This window comes from Macrobrachium rosenbergii, chromosome 28 (assembly GCF_040412425.1).
Source record: "Macrobrachium rosenbergii isolate ZJJX-2024 chromosome 28, ASM4041242v1, whole genome shotgun sequence".
NCBI lineage: Eukaryota > Metazoa > Arthropoda > Malacostraca > Decapoda > Palaemonidae > Macrobrachium > Macrobrachium rosenbergii.
Genome location: NC_089768.1, coordinates 15422501 through 15448747, shown reverse-complemented (window position 1 = coordinate 15448747; position 26247 = coordinate 15422501). Strand labels below are relative to the sequence as shown.

Below are 26247 nucleotides of genomic sequence, written 5' to 3'. Positions count from 1 at the left end.
TTCCCAAGAAGCACTACCCAACATGCGGCGAATGAATCTGTGGCTCTCGATGAGGCCACGTTTGTACCCAAGCAAGTGCACTAATAAATACGTGGTTCTCTTCGAAAACTGGCTTCATTATTTTTTCTGTCTTCCAAAGCAAGGTTTCGACAGAATAACTAGGGTTTCGTAAGTCAAGTGACAGAATTCTCGTAAGCATGATGTGTTATTTTCAGTAAAACCGTTTGAACAGCTATTACTTCTCCACTCCATCCACTCTCTCTCTCTCTCTCTCTCTCTCTCTCTCTCTCTCTTACTTCTTTGGAACTATCTATTTTGGCGTAATAAATACTGTTTTAAGGAAGCATTTTGAGAACTGCAGCTGGACTATGAAAGTCAGTTATGTAGAGTTAAAACAACCATATATCTGGGAAAGCGAAATATAAATATTTATTAAGCATCAGTTCGCTAAGGAGTTAATATGAGACTAATCTAATCACTCTTTATCATAGATTTTTCAGTCCTGATCCCGTCCAGCTCCCAACTTAAAATAGAAGCGCCGTCGTTCGCAGGACTCGTCCTTGGGCTTCCAAAGATGTCAACCACCGGCTGTCACAAGCAGCCTTCGGGATTAGGAAACGCTCTGATCAAGCGTGAATATTAATCGACGTCTGGTGAAATCACGACCGAAGTTACTGTTCATATTTACAGTTCATCGCCTGAGACGAAAACTCAAGTGATACACACAAGCAAGTTTCAGCAATCGAGAATTTAAGACGTCACTCTTTTCGTTCGTCTGGTTCTAAGTCAAGGACGATTGGTCGTCTCAGACAGCGAGAGGATTAATAAACGAGCAGAAAGTATAATCAATAAAATCTTGAAGAGAAGAATGCAAGGACGTGCAGACATTCATGAGGTTGACGATATATCGATTCATAGATTAATTTCGGTGAGGATTCTGCGAGGGGTGTGATGAACATTATCAGGTGTGAAACTGATATCTACCACATTTTACCGTCATGAACTTTTCTTTGCATGTTAATATTTCAAAGTATTATAATCACTGTTGATACCTATTTTAACTATATTCATCCTAAGCCGAATAACAGCTAAACCCTCCTCAGTAAAATTAGCTTATTGTGTCATACAGAATGATCAGTATCCATTTATTGACACTGAAAGAATGTGTTCGCAGTTCATAATAAGACCTATCCTTATCTATAACAATGCTAGAAGCTATGAACACAAATGTGCAAATAATTTTAAGTATCAGCACTTTCTAGAGGATATTAGAAATGTTAAAAATGGATCGCCAACCGTCCTAGTCAACAAATACCCACAATGATGCCTTATTTCTCTCACTTTTTTTTTTTTTTTTAGCAAATATCAACTAAAGTAGCAAATATAGAACAGAATGTCACACACATGCACAGACACACACACACATACACACATATATATATATATGTATGTATGTATGCTTGTAAACACACATGCACGCCCTGACACACAATCACACACACACAGAAAAATGTGTTTACATAAAAAAATTGTAGCGAGAGAGAGAGAGAGAGACTCACTAATACAGATTTCATGCTGCGATGTTTCTAAAATAGACCGTTACAAATCCCTGTGTACACAGACAAAACTGAAGCATCAAAAAAGCCTAGCAAGGCTGAACCGACTGGCGAATGAAAAGACGGGACAGGAGAGCGTAAGCGTAGTGGGTAGAACTCGAACAAGCTCTCCAAGCCCTTGGTAGGTATTTCTCACCAAAGGAGAATAAAAGGTATGAGCGTTTTCGTTTTAAACAATTAAGCCGGGAAAAAAATGAAAGCACGGACTCCTCTGTAACAAAGTTGAAGAAACTTGCAAGTACATGTGAGTTTCATGACGTGAATGACGTCATCGTAGATCAGGTCATTGAAAAGTGTTCTTCATCAGATCTCAGGCGCAAGCTTTTAGAAACTGAAGACCTGACTCTTGACAAGGTCTTGACCATAGCTATAGGGCCATGGAACTGTCGGACACACAGGCTTCCATATGGAAAATAAATCCAGAACAAAACAAAACTAGATTAGTGGTGTTTACAGAAAAGACCGACATGAATTGCTTTTTGAGGTTTGGCCCGGCAGAGCGGCCTTTTTGACAGAGCGAGGCCGACAGTGAAAAGAATAAAATAAAAATCAAGTTTTATTTCGCCTGACAAATGTGAATTATCGCGAATTAAAAAATTGTTATTTTTTAAAGCTTGTAATTTCGTGTCCAAAATCTGTGTAGAAATAATTTAATTATCTCTCTCTCTCTCTCTCTCTCTCTCTCTCTCTCTCTCTCTCTCTCTCTCTCTCTCTCTCTCTCATAAAGTAAATTTTCACGAAATTGAATTGAAAATCTAACATGTTACATTATATTAATTTTATCTTTATCGATATCCTTCATCGTGAGATAATCAAGGAGAAATAGCGTTTTGTTTTGTGATTGTATCATAGGTACAGCCAAGGGAAAGGGCAAATCACCAAAAGTGAGCCTGATCTAGAAACACATCACTATCTGAACGTGCCTCTTGCTTAAAAACTGTTCGTTACCTTCTGTAGAGAAGACATCTTATATGGAAGTCGACTAAATGAAGCTGGAATGATTTGTGACATAACTGCAGAATTTAATGAATTGCTTCATGACTATTAACTTCCCTAATTATGAAGCATAGTCCTCAATTCCCTAGGAATCGGGCCGTGAATAAAACAGACCTCATTTCGGTGAAAAACTGCATCACTCCTCCTTTTAATAGGCTTTCATTAGCAATTCAGAAACACGTCCTGTTTCTAAAGATTCGGGGCCGCACGACTTCCCGTAGCACAATTCGACGTGACTATTTCTATGTGCTCTATCTTCGCCTACGTCGCTGTGTCCTCAAGAATTAGGTTGGAACGGACTTCTGCTTCTTCTTCTTCTTCTTCTTCTTCTTCCTTGGTTCGATTTTACGGATGCCAACCATAGAAAGTATAACCAAACTGCCGCTCGATGTTCTTAGAAGATTGTGTCGAGGGGGTACTGTTCTCTCCTGTAAACAAAACGTGGGTCACGCATGTTTTATTGTGCAAAAGATTTATACTCTGTCATGACTGTTATACTTAGAAGTAAGTATAACATAGGCCCCTCACGTGTATATTTTGTGTCTCATAATATGCAATACTGTCAGTGGCGGACTGAATATAAGGCGATCTATAATTTCGTAGGTCTAATTGATATGTTCACATTGAAGCTCTGACTCGAAAAAAAATATTTTTTCTTTATGGACTTAGCTTTTTGTGCAACTCTTAGCTGAAATATATTATTCACTCGGTCATCATGAATGACAGTAAAATATTCTATCGTTACTCTCCTGAAACTTATTAAAAACCGATTTTTTTTCCCTTCTAAAATACGTGTGATAGCGAATAAATTATTAAGATAAAGTATTGAATGTTCTTTGGTAGCATATTTCAGTCTTAAACGTATATATTTGGAAGGATGTGACCTCACAGTAATTAGAAAGAAATTCATTATTCCAACGCCTTCCTAACCTACAGTACTCTCTCGGTCTTCATCACCCACTTTTAGCATTGTTCCGTTACTTGGATCTTTTCTCTCGATTCTCTTTAAATGTTTGTGACAATGATGTCGCCAATGTGGGGAAGTTAATTCTCCTGGCTAATAAAGTAAACCCTTACTTTACCATTCAAACGAATGTTTTTTATTTAATGAAGTGGTTTACAATATTCACTGCATACCAGAATGTTGTACCCCTGGATATTTTTTGTTTATCAGTTTGAAACCGAGATACGTCTGCCATATGTAAATGTGCTGGGCCTAAATTTTTCGTCTCTTAGGCCTTTGAAGTATGCTATAAGGTTTTAAAATGGCCAAAAATTAAAACAGCTTCCTTGGGCTAATATAGATTTACGATATAAGAATATATTTTTAACTTGTTCTGATCATTATGAATGTTTGATGAAGCGGGTTTTCTTTTACTGAGGTATTGCTGCCGTGAAGATATGGTAAACCACCCATCTTCCCTATTGAAAACCACAGAACTATATAAAAAAAATTATAGTGTGTGTTTTCTAGACAACATCTCCAGGGAAGTAGAGATTGTTAATAAATATTCCTGGCTATAAAATCCCATATGAAATTACAGGCCAGAACCTCAATTTGCTTATTGTTTGAGAGCCATTAGTACGTAGTAAAATCATGCTGCGCTAAAAAAAAAATGAGAAAACCTTATGAAAATAACGACTTATTTAGTTTACCTCCAATTAACGAAAGGTATAAATAGGACGTATCGAATCGATAGCTCAGAGACATTGGGGGCGAGATCCTTCGTCAGAAGAAAACGAGAAAAGAAACCCAATCATAGGGAATGGAGGATGAAAGGCAATGCTCGGGAAGGTATTCAGTGGTCATCAAAGTACAGAGGAGATAAGGGCGATGGGGAGGGAAGGAGGGGTGGGAGGACCCCGGCGAAGTCTGTTATTCGAGGCAAAAGCCAATCACCAGAAACCCAACTTTACATGTCGATGCAAAAGTGGTGTTCGTTAGGCAGCGAAATGAATGCCTCGTGCAAACCATATGGATAAGTGTTCTATAGGAATGTTCAAGATTTGAAAATGCAAAGTAAATCCACAAACGAGTGAATATGTACATAAAATATTGGTAAAAAAGATTTGTTTCCAAAAGCTAATAAATGAATCCCAGACGTCTGCTTCGAACTGATTCCCAGGCAGCTATTGCTTGTCAGCCGACAACGATCATGACTTTTGTTTTAACTGAGACGTATTCGGGTGATCTGAGATGATATCACGTGATACGCAAAAGGAAGTATTCGCTCGCGCTAACCTAAATTTGCTTTCAGGAGTAACAGAATAAATATAATCTCACGAGAGGATGTTAAAATTGGGAGAGAGACCTTCAGTGATTTAGCCTAGGCATTTAGATGGAACTAACGAAATTGTTGAATAAAATAATCAGTTTCCCGTCAGGATGATTAGATAAATCGTTTAGAAAAACGCACATATATATTTGTAATAGATCTTTTTTCTTTTATTTTTAGGCTATCTGCATTTTCTCTTTCTATCTTTTGATATGATACAAACAGGCATGAAATAAAACTGAGACTCAGAGCCTTACGAGAGAGAGAGAGAGAGAGAGAGAGAGAGAGAGAGAGAGAGAGAGAGAGAGAGAGAGAGAGAGAGAGAGAGGTTAGTAGCAAGTCTTTAAACCCTCATTTATCCAAAACATCATTAAAATGGTGTATTTCAATTAACTTTACCCGCATTTGTACGCTTCAGAAATTATCAAAGCATCACTAAGCAATGTCACACGCACTCGATCAGAGCCGAATAGCAAAGACATGCAAATTAGTGCATGCAACTTGATCTCATTCGCTCCTGCGAAATAACACACTGATGTGTCATTTGTTTTTAAGAATTATGGGCACACTTTATTACTTTGCAGCTGTGACGTGTGTGTTATCATGTCACAGTTGCAAACTAATAAAACGTGCAGTCTTCTGGAACAAGACGATAGACTATGTATTCGTCTTGGCAAGCTTCCATATTATCATACAATGACCATATGTGAAAGTGAATAGGAAAGTCAAGAAAACTCTGCCAGAACTGATTGCATATACTAGTAAATACAAACACATACACACACAAAAAATTCTATATAGTGTATATATTTATACATATATATACATTACATATACACACACATATATATACATATATATATAGTCCTGGTGTTTTAATACTTTAATGAGCTACTATTTTAAGGGTTTTAATTGGTGTTTTAATAAATATTTTAAAGTAAAATAAATATATAATCAACTCGCTGTTTGCATTTTTCAGCCTTGGAAATGCAACAATGTAGTTGTGAAACGTCGGTGTTAATAAATAAACATTGCCTTTCCCACGTTGCATAGTATATATATATATATATATATATTATATATATATATATATATATATATATATATATATATATATATATATATATATATATATATATATATATATATATATATATATATATATATATATATTTATTTATATATATATATATATATATATATATATATATATATATATATATATATTTTATTATATATAAAGGTATGTATACTTTTTTCTCTTCAGCTTTTCCTACTTCTATGTGGGGACGATGTTTCTGACAGCTTTCTTCCACCAGGTTCGGTCCAACACTGCGTCCTCTGACAATTGTTTGTCTCTCAGATCTTCTCTAACTACATATGTATATATACATATATATATGTATATATGTGTGTGTGTGAGTTTGTCTGTTTGACAGAAAAATAACCTAAAAACACGACAGAGCCAAAACAGCAAAGGGCAACCTAGGGAAAAAATTGTTTACATTCACTTATAGTAAATTAAAATTACTATAGGTGTTGGAGGTGAGATTTAACGACTGTCAGAAGAGCGAATACCTCGGATACGAACTCGGCCAGGAAGATTCCTCGAATGAGGTAGAAAAAATAAGAAAGGAAAGTGATACGTTCCTTGACATTATCAACGCAATCGACGATTTTCGCAGGTTATTAGACTTCAGCTGTTGTCACTCTCTACCAATTTAGGCAAGCGTATGGCTGCCATGGAGTGCCCACTATATCATCAATATACTTCACGCTTAACCGGATGCATGGCACTGTTTCAGGATTCACTCAAAGTGTTTAATTCTGCTCAAACCGAATCTTTTCCTACTTGATTTTATACTACTGCTTCCAATATTCAAAATGTGTTTGCGCGAAATGCATCATGTAACTATTCAGAACTTTCTGGGTACGAACGTATTAAAATTGAATATGACTTATCATGAAATTTCTCAACGATAATTATCACTTTTTGACATGCCTGCTTAATTCCACGCAACAGTATTACTCGTACAAAAGAGTGCCTATATGGCGATAACCAACCAACGCATATTACAGCAACTATATAAGCTAAATGACAGTAAGAGTAAGAGACTAGAAGTAGCATAGGTTAGGTTCGAGCTACCGATCTCAATAGCGCCTTCATATCCAAGAGATGAAAGGAAGATTATTTCCAGGATACCACTGAGAATGGATTTAGTCAAAATAGTTTAAGTGCTTTTCAGTCCACGTAGGGTGTTGTTACGCCTTGACTTTTCATCTGAAAAAAAAAAAGCAAAGAAATCTTAAGCGAAGTCGAATTTTGGCAGCAAAAAACGCCAGTTCATATCAATTTATGCACTGTAATTGTATTGAATAGCAAAATGACAATCCTTTTGTGCGCAGGCAGGGAAAAAGTACCTGAAATAATAAGATTTTTACAGAGAAGATATAGCTCCTCCCACCACATTATATATATATATATATATATATATATATATATATATATATATATATATATATATATATATATATATATATATATATATATATATATATATATATATATATATATATATATATATATATATATATATATATCTATATATATATATATATATATATATATATATATATATATATATATATCTATATATATATATATATATATATATATATATATATATATATATATATATATATATATATATATATATATATATATATATATATATATATATATATATATATATATATATATATATATATATATATATATATACATATATATATATATATACACACACAAAATGTGTGTGTACGTACATGCAGACTTTTGGGAAGGTGTATCTATATATACGTAAGTAAAGGTGTTTTCCAGCTGAGTGCGGAGATTTTCGAGCCTTCCCATTATACAGCAATGGAGTCTTCTACCTTAACTTCTTCTTTATCCCTCAAAAAGTCGTTACCTTCCAATACTTTCGTACGAAATTTTTATTTTAGTCCTAGTTGGTGAGTGAATGCCTTCTCGTTTCAAGATAATCAATAGCCGGGAACAAGGTCTGAACGGTAGGCTGTTCCGGAGTGATGTCCTGGTAAGTTGATTAGCATTAGTTATATGGGCCCCTGTTACATGAACATGATCCCTCCACCTACGTATCTGTCTTTCTGACTTCGACTGAACACTTGAACTCTGCAGTAACTGATAGCGCTGCTGCACTGCTCCATACATACGTAAGTCAAGAAACGACTCCTAAGAATATGTTTAACATAAATATCAATACGTCTCTTGAAGTACTAAATTTTTTCTTAAAATACTTTCAGGAATATTATAAAACAAATTTGATCTGGAGGAGAAAAGTGAGGCTTTTTATGAAATGTAGTGTGGAACCATTACGATTTATGATGAGATGGAAATATTTCAGAGCAGTTAATCGCAATTATGATTAAAAGGAAACTTATGTATGAATGCTCATAAGAGGAATGAATGGTTTGTAAAAAATGTAGGATTGGAAAAAAAGTTATTATTTTAGTTGTTAGTGAAGTGGAGAGCGAAGACTGCGGAGTGATGATGCATGTAAGCAAAGAGAAGAGATTACGAATGGAATGTGGGGAATGGCTATGTCTGCAGTTAACAATGTTGACTGGTGTCAGGAATATTTAGGAACTTGCGAAAGAGGTAGAAGGTGAATATAAGAGATGAAAACTGAAGGGAAATGCCAGAGAGAGGTATAGGAATAAAATGGATAAAAGCCATAAGAAGTGATCCGATAGCATCTCTACGGAATTTGCTGTCTGTACTAAGCAACAACCTCCTGGATCTCCTGGTTTATCTGGCGGTGCTGACCTGTGATCTAAAGAAACCTTACTTGGACACTAGGAATATCGACCGAAGGAAAAGGACTAAAGAATCAGCGATAGAATGTATAAGTTTATTCACACATATGTAAAGAAACACTGAGCAGAAAACTTCCTGAACGTGATCCATTTAATACACCTACACAGAAGGTTCATTAACAGCAGGTCGGAAGCCCTCACACGCGCTGCGCGTATTCTCTAGCTCCCTGGACAGTAAGCCCCATCCTTTCCAAAATCTCCTTCATCCTCTCTCTCTAGTGGATCTTATTAATGGGTACCATCGAAGTAAAGTATTAATATTATGTTTTCTGCATTTGTTGATAAGATATCTTACTGGTGGAGCAAAAGTACTTTTTGCTAACATTTATTCCCGTTAAGTTTGTGATGGCCAATGAAGCCATACTTGTGTCGCTCATTTTTTATTTCAGTAAATAAGCGTGAAACACCTAAAAAAAATTTTATATGCTTTACTAAAAATATAGATATAGATGTGATGTCTTTGTTGCCTGGTTAGAATGAATGAGTCAGTCATGAAACTCAGGCTCTAAAGACAAGCGTTGGGCACTTTCACCCATGAAGTGCTAAAGACAGTGAAAAATGGGAGTTGGAGTGGTTGGACAGCAACGTAAAGATATCCACAAAATAAATGAAATGACGTACAAGATATAAAAATATAAAAGATGTTGACAGATCCACTCAACAAGATAGGACATAATTATATATAAGGATGTTGGACAGCAATATAAAGAGATTCACTAAACAAATGAAATGAAGTACAAGGTATAAAGATATATATAAAGATGCTGGACAGCAAGATGGAAGAAAGGAAGCGAAACGGAGGTAGAATAAAAGGCTAAAAACTGGGTGCAGCAAAGGGCCCAAGGGATGCCACAAACATCTCTCAGTAATGCGAACAGTAATAACAACACGTGAGGTGCCCTGACAGCACCACTTCCCTTGGGGTTAAAAAAAAATGCTCGCGTCAGAATGAATGTCTACCTGTAAATGATCGCTAGGTATGAAGTATGTGAATACATGAGAGGTGGTGGAGGAAAATCCCTATTCTAGGATTCTTCTGCACGCACCGAATCTGCTGATTGAAGAGAAGTCTGGCTGAAGGTTGCCTGCTCCGTGCAAACAGTAGGATTTTTATTTTCTATAATCATCTGATTTGTATTTTGAAAGTTGAGTTACCTGTTCTTACGTAAAGGGTTTTGGTTGGCTGTGGTTGACGTGAATTCTTATATAAGTTTTTCTTGCTGTTTAGAGGAGTGTCTTTAGCTGGTGAGATGACCAGGGTAATGTCTGATGCTTTTTTAGGAATATCACATTGTTTTTTGCATTATCTTATATTCAACTGAGTAAATTTCATAGACAGGATAGGTAGAATGCCTATTAGGTCCTCTTTGACCATTCCGCCTAAACAGAAAATTCTTGAGAGAGAGAGAGAGAGAGAGAGAGAGAGAGAGAGAGAGAGAGAGAGATAAAACACTGAATAAGTGTCACTTCTATGGACTCAGACTGATAAGGGAGCCACAGTTCGTATGGTGGTGGTCCAGGATAAACCGTTATCTCTCACAGATTAAGTCAACTGAGCTTCCAAAGACCGAGCGATAAGAATGTCTCCAGAAAAGAATAAACTATTTAATTAAGGCTGCAAAGCGGAGCACTAGGGAACTATCGGCCATTCAGCAATTAACACAGAAAAGAGGGAGTTTGAGGGGTTGGACAAGAAGAAGGAGAGATCCAGAAAACAAATGAGATGAAGTACAGGGATCTAAACGTGAAACCTCACAGTTGCACATAAAAGCAACAGAACGAGGGGAGCAAGGAAGCTTGAATGGAGGTCGAGTAAATGGCTAAGAAGCGGCTGCAGCAAGGGGCCGAGAGGGTCCTATTTTTACCTGAGATATGCAAGTCAAGGGTTACAGTGGAGTCCTTCAAGGGGAAAGTAATTTACCTATGTCCTCTTTTAAAACTAGTTGAGAATATTCTCATCTAAAGAATTACTCCTTAGAATGCATTCACGTACATTCGAAGGTAAATAAAGACCGACAAATTTAGTATCAGAAAAAATGTAAAAGATATAATTTTTAAAAAACTGTTGCAGCGTTATCAACAAAACTTTTAGAATTACAGCAAAACCTTTGTACATCGTATTCTATATCTTAAAACATTTACGAGCATAATGCCCACATGACATTGAATAAGGTATTTGTATTAGAACTGAATGCACGTAATTATAAAAAAAAAAAAAATATGATGTTGGTGCGCAAGACAAAATGTGTAATGAAGCGTCTAGTTTCTAAGCATTTTATGGCAGCAAGATTCTGAAAAAACAAATGACTTACTATGATAACTGGAATGGTTTTTTTATGTTGTTTTCCAGACAATACAATAAAACGGTTATTTCCAAGTACGACTTGGCAATGTTATTATTCATTAGAAAATTAACAAAATTGGATGTTATGACGCAGGGTGTAATATCTTTCATATCTTTATACTCCACGCTTTTCATGCTTGTCGATGAATCAGGTATTTGACACCTTGAACTGTCACTGTATTTCATAATTTTTGAGATGATTAAATGCTTTGATAATTCCAAAATTCACAAACGAAGTAATAAGCGCTGAGAGTTCTTGAAATTTTATAGGACAAAAGGTAAAAAGGAAAGGAGGGTATAAAAAGACAGAAAATGAATAACATCATCAACTTAAAAGCTGTAAGATGAATGATCTATTTCAACGGAAAGAAGTCAACCACAGGATTTACCACTAAAGCACAAACAAGAGATAACACGTGGCGGGGGCGGAACGATTGCGTATGTTGGTTGGCGAGTGCAGATGAACACATGCGTATGTAGGAGTGTGTGTGTGTGTGTGTGTGTGTCTGCTGTTCGATCCTCACTGTCCTTCGTCATCCTTTTCCTCCTCCTCCTCCTCCTCCTCCACCGCACCAACATCCTCCTTTCCCTCACTCCTTCCCGGGTCCGCCCCCCAATCCTCCCGTAACCTCCGTTCGTGAGCAACAGTTGTCAGGGTCTTCACTCGGTCAGTGGTCGTCGTTGGTGTCATCCTCTGGCGTAGCTGGTCCCGCTCACTTACCCATTTACTGCAACTCCTTCCTTCGCTCCTCTTGCTTGGACTCTCTCCCGCCCCCGCTCGTCGTTTTTGGCCATTACGACGATGTACGTTTTGATCTAAGCAGACAGCTGCCCAGCAAAGCTCACCCGCCACTCGTTGACATCGTCGACGACTGTTGCTAACTAACTCCAAGTAGCTCTTTCAGTCGTACATAGATAGAGCGTCAGCTGGCCAAAAACTGCCCTTCCCTTCTTGGAGTCCATTACAAATTACCAAATCGAGAATTATACGATGATGATGAACGCGGCAGACGCGGTGTCGTGGGCGACGGCCTTAATACTGATGGTGATGTTGGCCTCCCCGAGAGACGCCGAGGCAGTTTTGGGGATTCCGGAGTTCCTCGAGATGGGAAAGTGTGCCAAAGTTCCCCTCAAGGAGGATTTTGACCCCGTGAAGGTTAGTAGTTATCACTTGGCTTTTCTTGACTGCTCTTGTTATGAATTTTACCTTCGCTATTATATTCTGCCTTGACCAGACATTATGTAAATGATACGCTTGTTCTTCCCTCCTCTCTGTTTGCCTTCACAGTTCAAGAGAATGAACGAGATTGTTGAAATTCTGGCAAGAAGTTTAGAGTGAATTCCCTTAGGACAAATTCAGTTATCAGATCTGACCGAGTGTGAAACATACCACCTCGAATTGTTAGGAATTTAGACGATATTAATCATATGTTGAATGACATAATATTTTAACAAAATTCTAATTTCAAAATATCTATATCTATATATATATATATATATATATATATATATATATATATATATATATATATATATATATGTACATATATATATTACAGATGACAAAAAAGAACATGAAACACTTGGTGTAAATGCATTCAACTTTAAGTAAAGGTGTAGGCAGTCAGGGTCATAATCTTTTTTTGATTTGATATATCTGCATATATACATCATATGGTCTGGCGATTTCAAGAACACTCATGTACATACACATCCATATATACATAATATATATATATATATATAATATATGTATAAATATACATATATGCATATATGTATATGTGTATATATATACATACATATACACACACACATATATATATACATGTATGTATATATGAGTTTGTCACATACACTCGTTATGTTTAAATATTTACTAATAGAAGCCACAAATATTGTTTAGTATCGAATTCATTATACCTCGGGAATAACTTACAACCAAGGGGAATAATAACCGATAAGTGTTTCATCACCAGCAGGATTCTATCCATTGTCTGGTTTAGGCAAAAAACAGTGACTTTGACCACTGAGCTATCAAGAGATGTGTGAGCTGACATCGGTTCGGTTAGACATTTCCCTGTAGCATTCTTGGTTGAATCGATATCAACCCACCTTCACCATGATAGCTGGTTAGTAAGTTTGTAACACAAGGATAACAGTGAATTTTGATCATTTGTACACGCGGGAAGTTGTTATATTCACACACACACACACACACACACACACATATATATATATATATATATATATATATGACTATTTATCACATCACCGTGATTCATATACAATCAGAAAGCTACAAACGTCCTTTAATATCCAATTTGCTCTACCTCGGAAATAATATATTTTTCATATATGTTACCAAAGGGGAATTTTTTAGTTGATAATAAGACCACCGTCCCGTGGGGTCGAACCAGCGACGGACGAGGACTCAGGACTACAGGGACGCACTAACCCATTCGGCCACAAATATCGTTTAATATCTAATTCATTCATTATTGAGTAGGGAATAACTTACACTCACTGGGAATTATAATTGATAAGTGCTTCGCCACCAGTGTGAGGTATAGTGAACGGAATATTAAATTATATTTGTGACTTGATATTTATGAATTTAGAAAATGTTACGGTGTATGTGACAAAAATTTACACACATATATACATACATACATATATCATAATTATGTACACACACATATACATATATATATAAAAATGTATATATATATATATATATATATATATATATATATATATATATATATATATATATATATATATATATATATATATATATATATATATATATATATATATATATGGCCTGATTTTCAGTCATCTATAGGTTCTACCAGTACAAATAAAAAGCGTAAGATACAATTAACACATGTAAATTTTCTTTAATAGTTACGCAGGGCCCTGTTGCTAATATTACGCTACTTAATTATGCAATTATAGTCGGAAGTTACTCTGAGGTGGCACGCGCCATGACTGTCTTTCGGACGTGCTTCTTAAGCTCGTCGACCGCTAAACCCGTACTGATGTTTAACTTTTCAAACTGACCTTGCTTAGGTCACAGACCTCAGCTGATTAGTCTCTTATAATCGAAAGGAACCAATAAGGGTCTTCGATGTATGGCACTCGTTTGAATTACCCACGTCAAATCCCAACGATCGTATGGCGTCCGACGACTCAGCAGTATCTATCTGTTCGTTACTCTCTGATCACAAAGACGTACAAACAACTAGCAGGTTTTCTGTTATATTCCAAACATGAATTTTTATATAGATCAGTTCACACATATACATTTATGAGCGAATACTGCAGGAACAAAAGAGGCTAATATTTTTTTAACACGAATATAAAACAATATTAGGATACATGTTATGACATACATGCAATTAATATATATAAATATAATTATATATAATATATATATATAAAAAAAAATATATATATATATATATATATATATATATATATATATATATATATATATATATATTTATATAAATATATAAATATATATATATATAAATATATATATATATATATATATATATATATATATATATATATATATATATATATATATATATATATATATATATATATATATATACATATATATACAGTATACCACACCCACACACAGACAAAGCCATACAAATATACCAGCAAGAATTAAAAGTTAAGATCATATAAATTTCATCTGTCCTCATGAAATGGGGAAAAACGAAGCCTTTGCTAAAGGCCTTTTGTGAGAAAGAAGGTAATATCTTACGCAGAAATATACATGTTAAGGAAGACGATGGCCTTGCCCACAGTATTAATTATAAGAAATGAAACGCCCAGAACTGAAAGAAAGTAAGAGGAAGAGGGAACATTTTAACTACTAGAAAAATGACTTTTTTGAGACTGATTTTAAGAGACTTTCGAAAACAATAGCCCTATTTGTGAGAATTCGTCTGGTTTGAGAAAAGAACGACTTTTAGAGGATTTCTATGAGGAATACGTAAATCAAGGAATGAAGACTCAAACAAAATACAAATTAAAAGGGTCGAACCAGAACTTAATCTTAAATGTAATAGCTTTTGCTGCAGCAACAAATCACATAGGATCTAAAACGAAAGTCCGAAGTTGGATATTTAAACTTTGGTCAGGATATACTTTCGAATGTTGAACCATATCATTATTGCCATTGCTCCTCTTATCTCTAACCGCTTTTATTTTGTCATCATAGGATTCACAAGAAACTCATGTTGAGCCACTAAGTAACCATCTTTTTGGATCTTTCCTAGATAGTAACCCACAAGGGTTTTAACCCGGTATGTATAAACCTTTGCGGCGTGTTTAGTACAAGCCCGCTGGCGATTACCGCAAAAACATAAACAAAAGACTGCAACTATCACTAAGATAATGCCTCCCAAGAAACATTAATCCTAGATAACGACCCCCGAAAACCCTTGGGGGTCTCAATCTCGGAAAGATCCATCTTTTTTTAACAAATAAAAGTAACGTGCACTGCTAAGCGTGATGTAGCACTACAGCCGCCTGCTTGCTGACAAGGAAGAACAGACTCATTTTCTTCAGTTGTCAGCACCTTGGTCAACACCATGGCACCGTGAGAGGTTCCTGAGGAGTTTTATTAGTGAAGACAGCTACCGTCATTTCCCGTGGAAACAAACCCACTGGTGATGCTCTTATTTACTGGCGTGGCAGCTGTCAATCTATTACCGACTCGACACTGACGACTGACTTGATTGTATCATGAGCGTTCGTGCTTAGGACGCCGCCTAAAACGCGGCTTAATCACAAGCCCAATTACCGGTTCGGAGGTCGATGTTTCAACAGCAATATTTGTGGAGTTTCGCTGTCTGCTGAATGGAAGACGACTAAGAGACATGATGCTTGCCCAAAGGATTGCATCTTGGCCAGTCTTTTTCTCTGAGCAATCGTACACCAGCAGGATGTTGGACGTTTATCTTGTTCTTCCACAAAATTTGAGCCGTTGTAGTATGATAGATAAACATGTGTCTGTTTAGCTGACTGAATCAATCGTAATTTAATCTTCATCGTTGCAGTTATTAATTTGACTGTTCTTATGCCCTTTTAGCTGAGTAGGATATCTATTAATTATATCAAGACTCGGTGGGCGAAAACAGAAAAGAAATAGACGAGTCATAATATTTAGAGGACTTTGATGTTTCCTTACGGATTTATAGTCTTGACTTCTTCAGCGAGCTTAATATTTAGGAAAATTAATGAGCTTGCATTTTTAAAAATTTTTTTATGCATTTATGTATTTTATGTAATGGAAGTAGTTATCATATGTAAATAAGAATATCGATGCATTTCACTGGTTAGAATAATATAAAATGAAAGTTAGTTTTCATCATTCAAAACAACCCCGCTTTTTTATTTTAGATGAGCTCCAATAGAAGAGCGCGGTAAAAAAAAAAAATCAGAGACTGGAGTAAAATCTTAAGAAAAATGATTGAAGATGAAGCAATCGGAGGTAAACCTATTTTTTTTATCCTCATGGTTTAAATGTTATATCAAAGTCACCTGAAAATTTTAAGATTAATTCTATGTATTTTCATTTTATATATTTATGTGATGATGATGATATATATATATATATATATATATATATATATATATATATATATATATATTATATATACAGTATGTATGTATGTATGTATGTATGTTTATACATATATATTTATATATATATATATATATATATATGTATAATATATACATATACATATATATAGTATATGTATGTTTATACATATATATTTATATATGTATACATATATACACTATATGTATAAACATACATAGACATATATTATATACATATTATATGTATACGTGTGTTTATGCATATGTACATGCATATAGATAGAGATACATATATAAATATAATATATATATATATATATATATATATATATATATATATATATATATATATATATATATATACATATATATACATAAGCATCACTCCGTCCGGCTAATGAAGAATTAGAGGAATTTATTTCTGTTGATAGAAATTCATTTCCCGCTATAATGTGGTTCGGATTCCACAATAAGCTGTAGGCCCCTTTGCTAGGTAACCAATTGGTTCTTAGCCACGTAAAATAAGTCTAATCCTTCGGGCCAGCCCTAGGAGAGCTGTTAATCAGCTCAGTGGTCTGGTAAAACTAAGGTATACTTATAAGCATTTGCAGGTTAATTAAAAAAGGGAAATTCAATTGGTGTCATATGGAACAAGCCCACCAAAGGGGCCATTGACTTGAAATTCAAGCTTCCAAAGAATATTAAGGTGTTCATTAGGAAGAAGCAAGAGGAAGTAAAGGGAAATATAGAAAGAAGAGATGCGACTTATTAAAAAAAAACAAATTAAATAAATAGATAAAAATGTACTAAAATGCAAGAAGAATAGTATTAGGGTAGCGATGCATTTCATTTTCGCTTGAACCTCTGAAGTCCCAACTGCACGGCATGTATATGTTACAGACACATTTCTATGTTTCTCTGAGAACTCTCCTGCAGGGCTAAATGGTTAAAAGTGACAGGCATTAACTGGAAGTTTAGCATTTGTTTACCACAATTATTACGTGTATAACAGCCTCCCTTCAGAGGATGTCGCGCAATTGGAACTTCAGAAGTTCAAGAGAAGATGCAATCCATTACTATCCTAATGGAATTCAACTTGTATTTTAATGTTTTACTTGCCTTTTTATTTGAGCATTAATTTATTAATTTATCTTTTTTTCTAATAACTGATCTCCTCTTTCTGTATTTCCCCTTACCCTCTGTCACTTCTTTCGAATGAACACCATATTCTTTGGAAGCTTGAATTTCAAGTCAATTGTCCCTGTGGCTTTGTTTCTTGTTTCATAATAATAATAATAATAATAATAATAATAATAATAATAATAATAATAATAATAATAATAATCTTCACCATATTCAGCACGGGAAAAACTTTTGGCGCTTCTTGTATGAAAAATATTAGAGGGAAAGAGGACGAACTCCGCGGGTTTCTTATATCTCAAGTAACTACCGCAAATTTGAAACCGTCAGGAATGTTTAAAATTACCTTTCAGAACTCGACTTATGACAAGAGAACAGCTCGGCTCTTTTACTAAAGTTTGTCGTTTTGTGTTTTTTGAACGTTATCGACTGTGATTATGCGGTGTGTGTGTGTGTGTTTTTCTTTTTGTGTGTGTGTGTGCGTGTGTTTGTTTGTTCGCGTATGTGTGTGTGAGTGTATGTGTTTTCAAGGGGTGGGTTGGAGGGGAGTATTGGTAGAGAAGGGCAATTGCCTTTTATTTTATCAACCGCTTTTCATGTTTTTTTTTAAAGTTCATTTTCGATCACCCATAACATAATTACCAGATAATTAAAGGTTTTGCCACAAGTCACAGAAAGCACTTACTGGCTTTTGAATTTTGGCAAAAAATAAGTCTGAAAATGTATGATAAAGTTAATAACGGGAGTCCCTACGTGCTTAGGGTGATATGAGGACATAAGAAAATATAGGTGAAGGTGGAGAAGTAACAATACCAAAAAATAATAATCTTCACGATATGAAATATGATTTGTTTGTTTTCTGGCTTCGCAACGCTATGGAATATAATAGAATACAGAATTTAGGCCAAAGGACAAGCTCTAGGACCTATGAGGGTCATTCAGCGCTGAAACGGAAATTTGCAGTAAGAGGGTCTGAAAGGTGTAACAGGAGGAAAACCTCGCAGTTGCAGTGTGAATCATTTGTTAAGAGAAGGTGGAAAGTAAGATGGAAGAAAGAGTATATGAACGAAGGTACAGTAAAATGAATGAAAGAGGCTGCAGCCAGGGGCCGAAGGGACTCTACAAAGAACTTCAAGTGATGCCCCTAAAGTGCACCACAAGAGGTGCACTGACGGCACTACTACCCCCCCCCCCCACGGGGTCGCAACAGTATGGTTACTGACGCCGAAATATGGAGTAGATGAACTAAAACGTGAAGAGGGATAACCTCATAAATTCAAATACCGAGTCACTCAGATACTAATAAATGGATAAAATGTTTTGAAATCTGGAACACTCGAGTCCAGGAAAGATGGTGAACTGCGTCTGCCTGTCAGTCTCTGGTAACTGTCTCCTAGTCGTTGAAACTATTAGATTTCTCTCTCTGTGGTCAAGTGTTGTCGGAAAATCACGTTGAATTCACTGCTCTTCCTAGTTGCCGTATTATCTTGACTTATTTCGTTCTTTAACCTGAAGCCTATTTCTTCTGAATCTGTTTTTCCTGATTTGAATGTTTATTTATTCGTGTGTTATGATTATCCATGTGGAAATTTGCACAAGTATACTCACACACACACAGAATTGATAAATATAAATCCTATCAAGCATGAAACCTTTTCGTTACTGGATAAGGAATAGCAAATCAAAAGAAGAAGAAGAAGAAGAAGAAGAAGAAGAAGAAGAAGAAGAAGAAGAAGAAGCCACGAGGAGCTCGAATACATTCACGTGATCAAGATGGTGTCTTGTGTGCTTTCTTGATATGATATTCGTGACGAGGCTTTCTGTTTGTTGCTTGCAGCGTTACATGAAGAGTAACGAAATAGTTATTGGGAAATCATAGATATTAGCGCAGGTGTTCTAGGAACTGGGTTATATCAGCTTTCTTTTTTTTTTTTAAGCTTATCAGATTATTTTGCAACGGCTGAATTTTGCGAGCAAAGTTTTGCTGTTCTACAAATAAAGTTCTACTTCTTACTTACTCTCCATAAGAGTTTTTTTTTTTCGCAAACTGGTGAATGAATGCATATACTAATGTGTGCCCGTTTTGGATACGGAAAGAGTAATTTTTTGACTGGCAGGAGATCTTTAAACCGCTAAATTTAGTAAAGAAATAATACTTCTTGAATGAATTCCTAAGCTTGCTTTAAAAGAAAGCAATCAAATTGCGGAGTGACTCAGTAATTTAGAATTTTGCAAACATGGGTGCAATCGGATTTCGCAGACTTGCTCAACAGTTTGCAGACATCTTCTGCACCTGTTACAGAATCAGACGACATTTCGCTGCGTTCAGAGTTTTCCTCGTTTCTGCTTATACTTGTTTTTTTTTATTTATCTATTTATTTTTTTTGCAGCGTCCCACCTTTGCATTAAGATCTAGCTGAATCTGAGCCGACACCATCATAATCTTCAGGGTCATATTTCCTCTTTTGCAATTTTTTTTCTGTCGTTTTTTTAAGCCAGTTTTTCTCGTCTTTTTTTTAGCTATTAGCGATGTCTGACCATACTTCCACCGTAACCTGGCTCGACTAAAAGTGAGGTAACGACCTTAATACATGTAAAATATCAACCAGACTTCTGTCACGCAGCATCCAAAGTATTACATTTAGGTGTTTAGGTGAGCGAACACATGCATTAACGATTAACTAAATATATATATATATATATATATATATATATATATATATATATATATATATATATATATTGATATACTTGTATAAATATATATATATATATATATATATATATATATATATATATATATATATATATATATATATATATATATATAAAGACAAAATCCACGAAGGAAAGAAACAATGGAGTGCTGCAAGGCCTTTCGACTTATCGTCTGCTAAGTAAAGGACGATAAGTCGAAAGGCTGTGAAGCACTCCTTTGTTTCTCTTTCCTTCGTGGATTTTGTCTTTATTTATATATTCATCATGTTCCATATTTTCGTGATTCAGTTGTACACACACACACACACACACACATACATATACATATATATATATATATATATATATATATATATATATATATATATATATATATATATATATATATATATATATATATATATATATATATATATATATATATATATATGTGTGTGTGTGTGTATGTATGATACGCACGTAAGTATGTATAGATGGGTTTGACATCTCACCAATAATCCGAATACTTAGCTCTGTTTGATTTAATTTGAATTAAATAACTATATTTTGAATACGTTCATCATGTCCTTCTTTCCTCAATTGAAAGATGACGAACTTCTGACGCGTTTTAAAATACCAGCTTATTAAGTACTGATGACTCAGCGATATCAGTAAGGAATAATGATGCTAGGGGAGGTAATCGTAATGGCATAATTGGATTTCCCGCCGCTGGAATAAAGAAAGCACTTGCTGCAGTTCCACTTAATGTCCAGCCTGAAGAAGACCCACAGCTGGCTCCGCTACATATCATTGCATTCATCGTAATTGCTGATAAACTTGAAGGCTTCCCTCTTGCGTCTAGGGAAGCCAGAGCTGCCTCAGCAAGGTATGATGACGTCTTTTGGATCTGTTGTTCTTCTTGAAATGTCACTGATTGCTCCATAGAAAGATTATTAGACCAGCCTGATGACTTCGTCAGGGGAACTGCAACAGATCAAAGCGTTGACTTGTTGCGTGAAATATTATATTAACAAACAGAGGAAAACTATAGACTGCCTCTTATTCCACACCCACGAAGTTTTTCCTCCCAAGGACTTCGTGTGGCGCAGATTCCAGTCTCACTGTTACAAGGGGGTGATTTTCCAGCACTATACCGAAGGGCAAAATGAAAACCAGCAACTCTCAAAGACGCAAAAAAAAAAAAGAAAAAACACAAAATAAAATTAAATGAATAAAATAAAACAATAGAATCGGTGCTGAAAAGCACCGACTCTTATGGTTTGCCGCGAGAGTCCATTTCACCTCTTGATGATATTCGAGGCGGTATCCATTGCTGTGAAGAAACCGTCTCTTAACATTTAGACTTCACCACATGATGGCTTACCATCTGCTTGAAATCGAGGAGCTACTCAGCACTCTCGGCATTGGGAGTGGGGATGACAAGGGAAACCATGGAACACGTGACCTAAGATTTAATGGTATTTTGGAATGAATTCAGACACTGAAACCACTTATGCGATGACATAGTAATATGTTCATGATATTATTTTCAATGTTAAAATCCAGTTTATATCGGCTGCTGCTGAAGATCAACACAATACACATCGGTATATGGAGAAATTTCTTTAGCCCCGGATTTTTAGCAATTAATGTCATCATTAATTTTGTGGCTATATTGTTACTGGTTTTGCTACTATTACGGCTGCTGTTATTGTTATAATTATCTTTTTTTTTAAGTGGTAATTCTATCGTCATGAGTGCAGTTGCTATTTAGCGTGGCTCTTGACGCTCTACACGTTTATAAAGCAAAAAAAAAAAAAAAAACTTCATTTCACAATCCCGTATCTCCAAAAAGATGATCATTTCCTTGCCAAACGCATTCCATGACAAAAGCAATTCAGATCAACCTTTGAACGGCTCTGTCGGTAGAAAGAGTGCAGAGGTCCACGTCGGGCATCCTATTCCCTTTCACTGTATAAGAGAAGGAGCCGTGTTGCCATAAGGCTAGCTTAATCGAGAACCACAATAACCATCGTTATGAACTGATATGCTCTGATGATACCGTAGAGGCCGTAACGAAACTGCTAAAAGGTTTAGCGAAAAATACCGCAGTGAGACTTTCAACTGTCATACTTGAATTGAATATAGACTTTAGGTCAAAGGCCAAGCACTGGGACCTATGAAGCCATTCAGCGCTGAAAATGAAATTGCCAGTAAAAGGTTTGAAAGGTTGCATTATGAATCAATTGTTAGGAGAGGGTGGAAAGTAAGATGGAAGAAAGACAATATTAAAGGGGGTACAGTAAAAGGAACGAAAAGGGTTGCAGCTAGGGGCCGAAGGCACGCTGCAAAGAACTTCAAGTAATGCCTACAGTGCACCGCATGAGGTGTGCTGACGGCACTACCCCACTATGGGAACAACTCTCATATTTCAAGCTTTGACTTTTGAGCAGACGAAAATTCATGAGGAGCTGAGATTTTTTCATCAAACTTACGTATTTACGTGAAAATACAACGCACCCAGAGGAACAACGAAGAATTTCACGGGACCTCACGAAAGGACTGATTTCATTGCGACTCAAACTTACAGCGACATTTGATGCCAACGGATTGATTGATTAAATTAGGAATCAAATTGCTAGGGGTATCTATGAAAAGGCTCTGATGGGACTACCAACATTCTATACGAGGGTATTTCATAGGTGGTAACTTGAGATCTGAAATATATTGGATATCGAAAAGATGTTACCTAACCACGAGTTTTATCCGGGATATTGGAATTCATAGATAACAATGGGATGGAAAATCTGCAGACGTATTGTTCTCACTTGTACTGTATGGGTACAGGCATATACTGTAGATATAAACGCATACACATATATACTGTAAGTATATATGTATATGATTATATATATATATATATATATATATATATATATATACTGTATATATATATGTATACAATATATATATATATATACATATACATATATATATATATATATATATATAATATATATATATACAAATACATATATATATATATATATATATATATATATATATATATATATATATATATATATATATATATATATATATATATATATATATATATATATATAATATACTGGAAGGGTGGGGCCATTTCGAACATGAAGATTCAGCAGGAATTAAAACAGTGAACAGCCAGAGTCGAAATCTATTTGTTTTTTGGAAAAATTTTAGAGACCTGTCTTATCGTCAGGGCTGTAAAGCAACGCAAAGTATAAGAAAATGAATAGAATCTATTCTTAATTTTTATACTTTCTATTGTTTTTAGAGCCATGTCGATGATTTATTCTATATATATATATATATATATATATATATATATATATATATATATATATATATATATATATATATATGTATATATATATATATATAATATTATATAAATTTAGTTGTATTCCACACAGGAAAATGAAAGATGTTTTGGTTAGAATATAGCCAAGAGTTTCTTCCTCCAGTGGACCTCTTCTTGGAGCTATTATTAAGGAAAAAGCTCTTTCCTTAATAAACGCTCCAAGAAGAGGTCCATTACATATATACATACATATATACATATATTATGTTATATATACATAAATATGTATATATATATATATATATATATATATATATATATATATATATATTTATATAAATATATGTATACATACATACATATATATATACATATATATATATATATATATATATATATATATATATATATATATATATATATATATATATATATATATATATAGATAGATAGATAGATAGATAGACACACAGATAGATAGACAGATACATACATACATACATACATACATACATACATACATACATACATACATACATACATACATAGATATAAGCCCTATAAAGAAAGTCTATAAGCAACCCAACCGTCACCAACAAAGATAAACAAAGCTCCCTCGAACAAAGCCCCAACAACAAGAAGTCCTCTCGACAAAAACCCCTACATGCTAAATCCACCACTAACATAACCTCTATTGACGAAAAGCCCCATATGACAAAACTAGACATGAGAAAACCGCAACATAAAGAAAAAAAAAGAACAAAACCCTATTATCTCTCACCGCAGTTTTGATATGAGATCTCGGTTTACATAGGCCTACGATTAGTCACTACGATGACAGACTTTTAAAAATTCGGGTTGAATGCTATGAGGAATTCACTAGGCCTATTTTGACATATGCTTTATCACCTGATCGATATTCACTTGGCGGAAACCACATCTTTTAGGGTTACGGTAGATAGATCGACGAGGTTTTTTTTTTTTGTAAGGTTATTGAAAAGACCGCGTTTCTTACAACTGATAACGTGGTAAATGGCATTCTGTCTTCAGTCTTTTCTGGAATACCATGACGCATGTAGCTATTATGAGAACTTTGTCACATCTAGCTATTATGTAGGTTCTGTTGCAGGTTGCTATTATGAGAGCTTTGTCGAATCTAGCTATCATGGGGTCCTGGCGCATGTAGCTATTATGGGGAGCTTTGTCGAATCTAGCTACTGTAGGCGCTTTGTCGCATCTAGCTATCATGGAGGTCCTGGTGCATGTAGCTATTATGGGGGCTTTGTCGAATCTAGCTATCATGGGGTCCTGGCGCATGTAGCTATTATGGGGAGCTTTGTCGAATCTAGCTACTGTAGGCGCTTTGTCGCATCTAGCTACCATGGAGGTCCTGGTGCATGTAGCTATTATGGGGGCTTTGTCGAATCTAGCTATTATGGGAGCTTTGTCGAATCTAGCTATCATGGGGTCCTGGCAATGTATGGGGGCTTTGTCGAATCTAGCTATTATGGGAGCTTTGTTGAATCTAGTTATCATGGGGTCCTGGCAATGTATGGGTGCTTTGTCGAATCTAGCTATTATGGGAGCTTTGTCGAATCTAGCTATCATGGGGTCCTGGCAATGTATGGGGGCTTTGTCAAATCTAGCTATTATGGGAGCTTTGTCGAATCTAGCTATCATGGGGTCCTGGCAATGTATGGGGGCTTTGTCGAATCTAGCTATTATGGGAGCTCTGTCGAATCTAGCTATCATGGGGTCCTGGCAATGTATGGGGGCTTTGTCGAATCTAGCTATTACGGGAGCTTTGTCGAATCTAGCTATCATGGGGTCCTGGCAATGTAGCTATTATGGGGGCTTTGTCGAATCTAGCTATCACGGGAGCTTTGTCGAATCTAGCTATCATGGGGTCCTGGCAATGTAGTTATTATGGTGGCTTTGTCGAATCAAGATATCATGGTGGTCCTGGAGCATGTAGCTATTATAGGAGCTTTGTCGAATCCAGCTATCATGGGAGCTTTGTCGAAGCTAGCTATCATGGGGGTCGTGGCTCATGTAGCTATTATGGGAGCTTTGTTCAATCTAGCTATCATGTGAGCTTTGTCGAATCTAGCTATTATAGGCGCTTTGTCGCATCTAGCTATCATGGAGGTCCTGGTGCATGTGGCTATTATGGAGGGTTTGTCGAAACCAGCTATCATGGTGGTCCTCGTGCATGTAGCTATTATGGGAGCTTTGTCGAATCTAGCTATCATGGGAGCTTTGCCACATCTAGCTATTATGGGGGTTCTGGTGCAT

At 35.5% G+C, this 26247-nt stretch overlaps 2 protein-coding genes across 2 annotated transcripts in view; one reads left to right on the top strand and one right to left on the bottom strand.

Moving 5' to 3' along the window:
• The window catches only part of LOC136854067 (zinc finger CCCH domain-containing protein 13-like), a 177850-nt gene that overhangs the window by 103884 nt on the left and 47719 nt on the right, over positions 1-26247 (bottom strand). The window lies entirely within an intron of this gene.
• LOC136854071 (crustacyanin-A2 subunit-like) overlaps positions 11773-26247 on the top strand; it is a 46511-nt gene continuing 32036 nt past the window's right edge. The window contains exon 1 of the mRNA XM_067130189.1: positions 11773-12285. Within this exon, the coding sequence (XP_066986290.1) occupies positions 12121-12285 (165 nt within the window). The 5' untranslated portion in view covers positions 11773-12120. The remainder of the gene's footprint in view (positions 12286-26247) is intronic.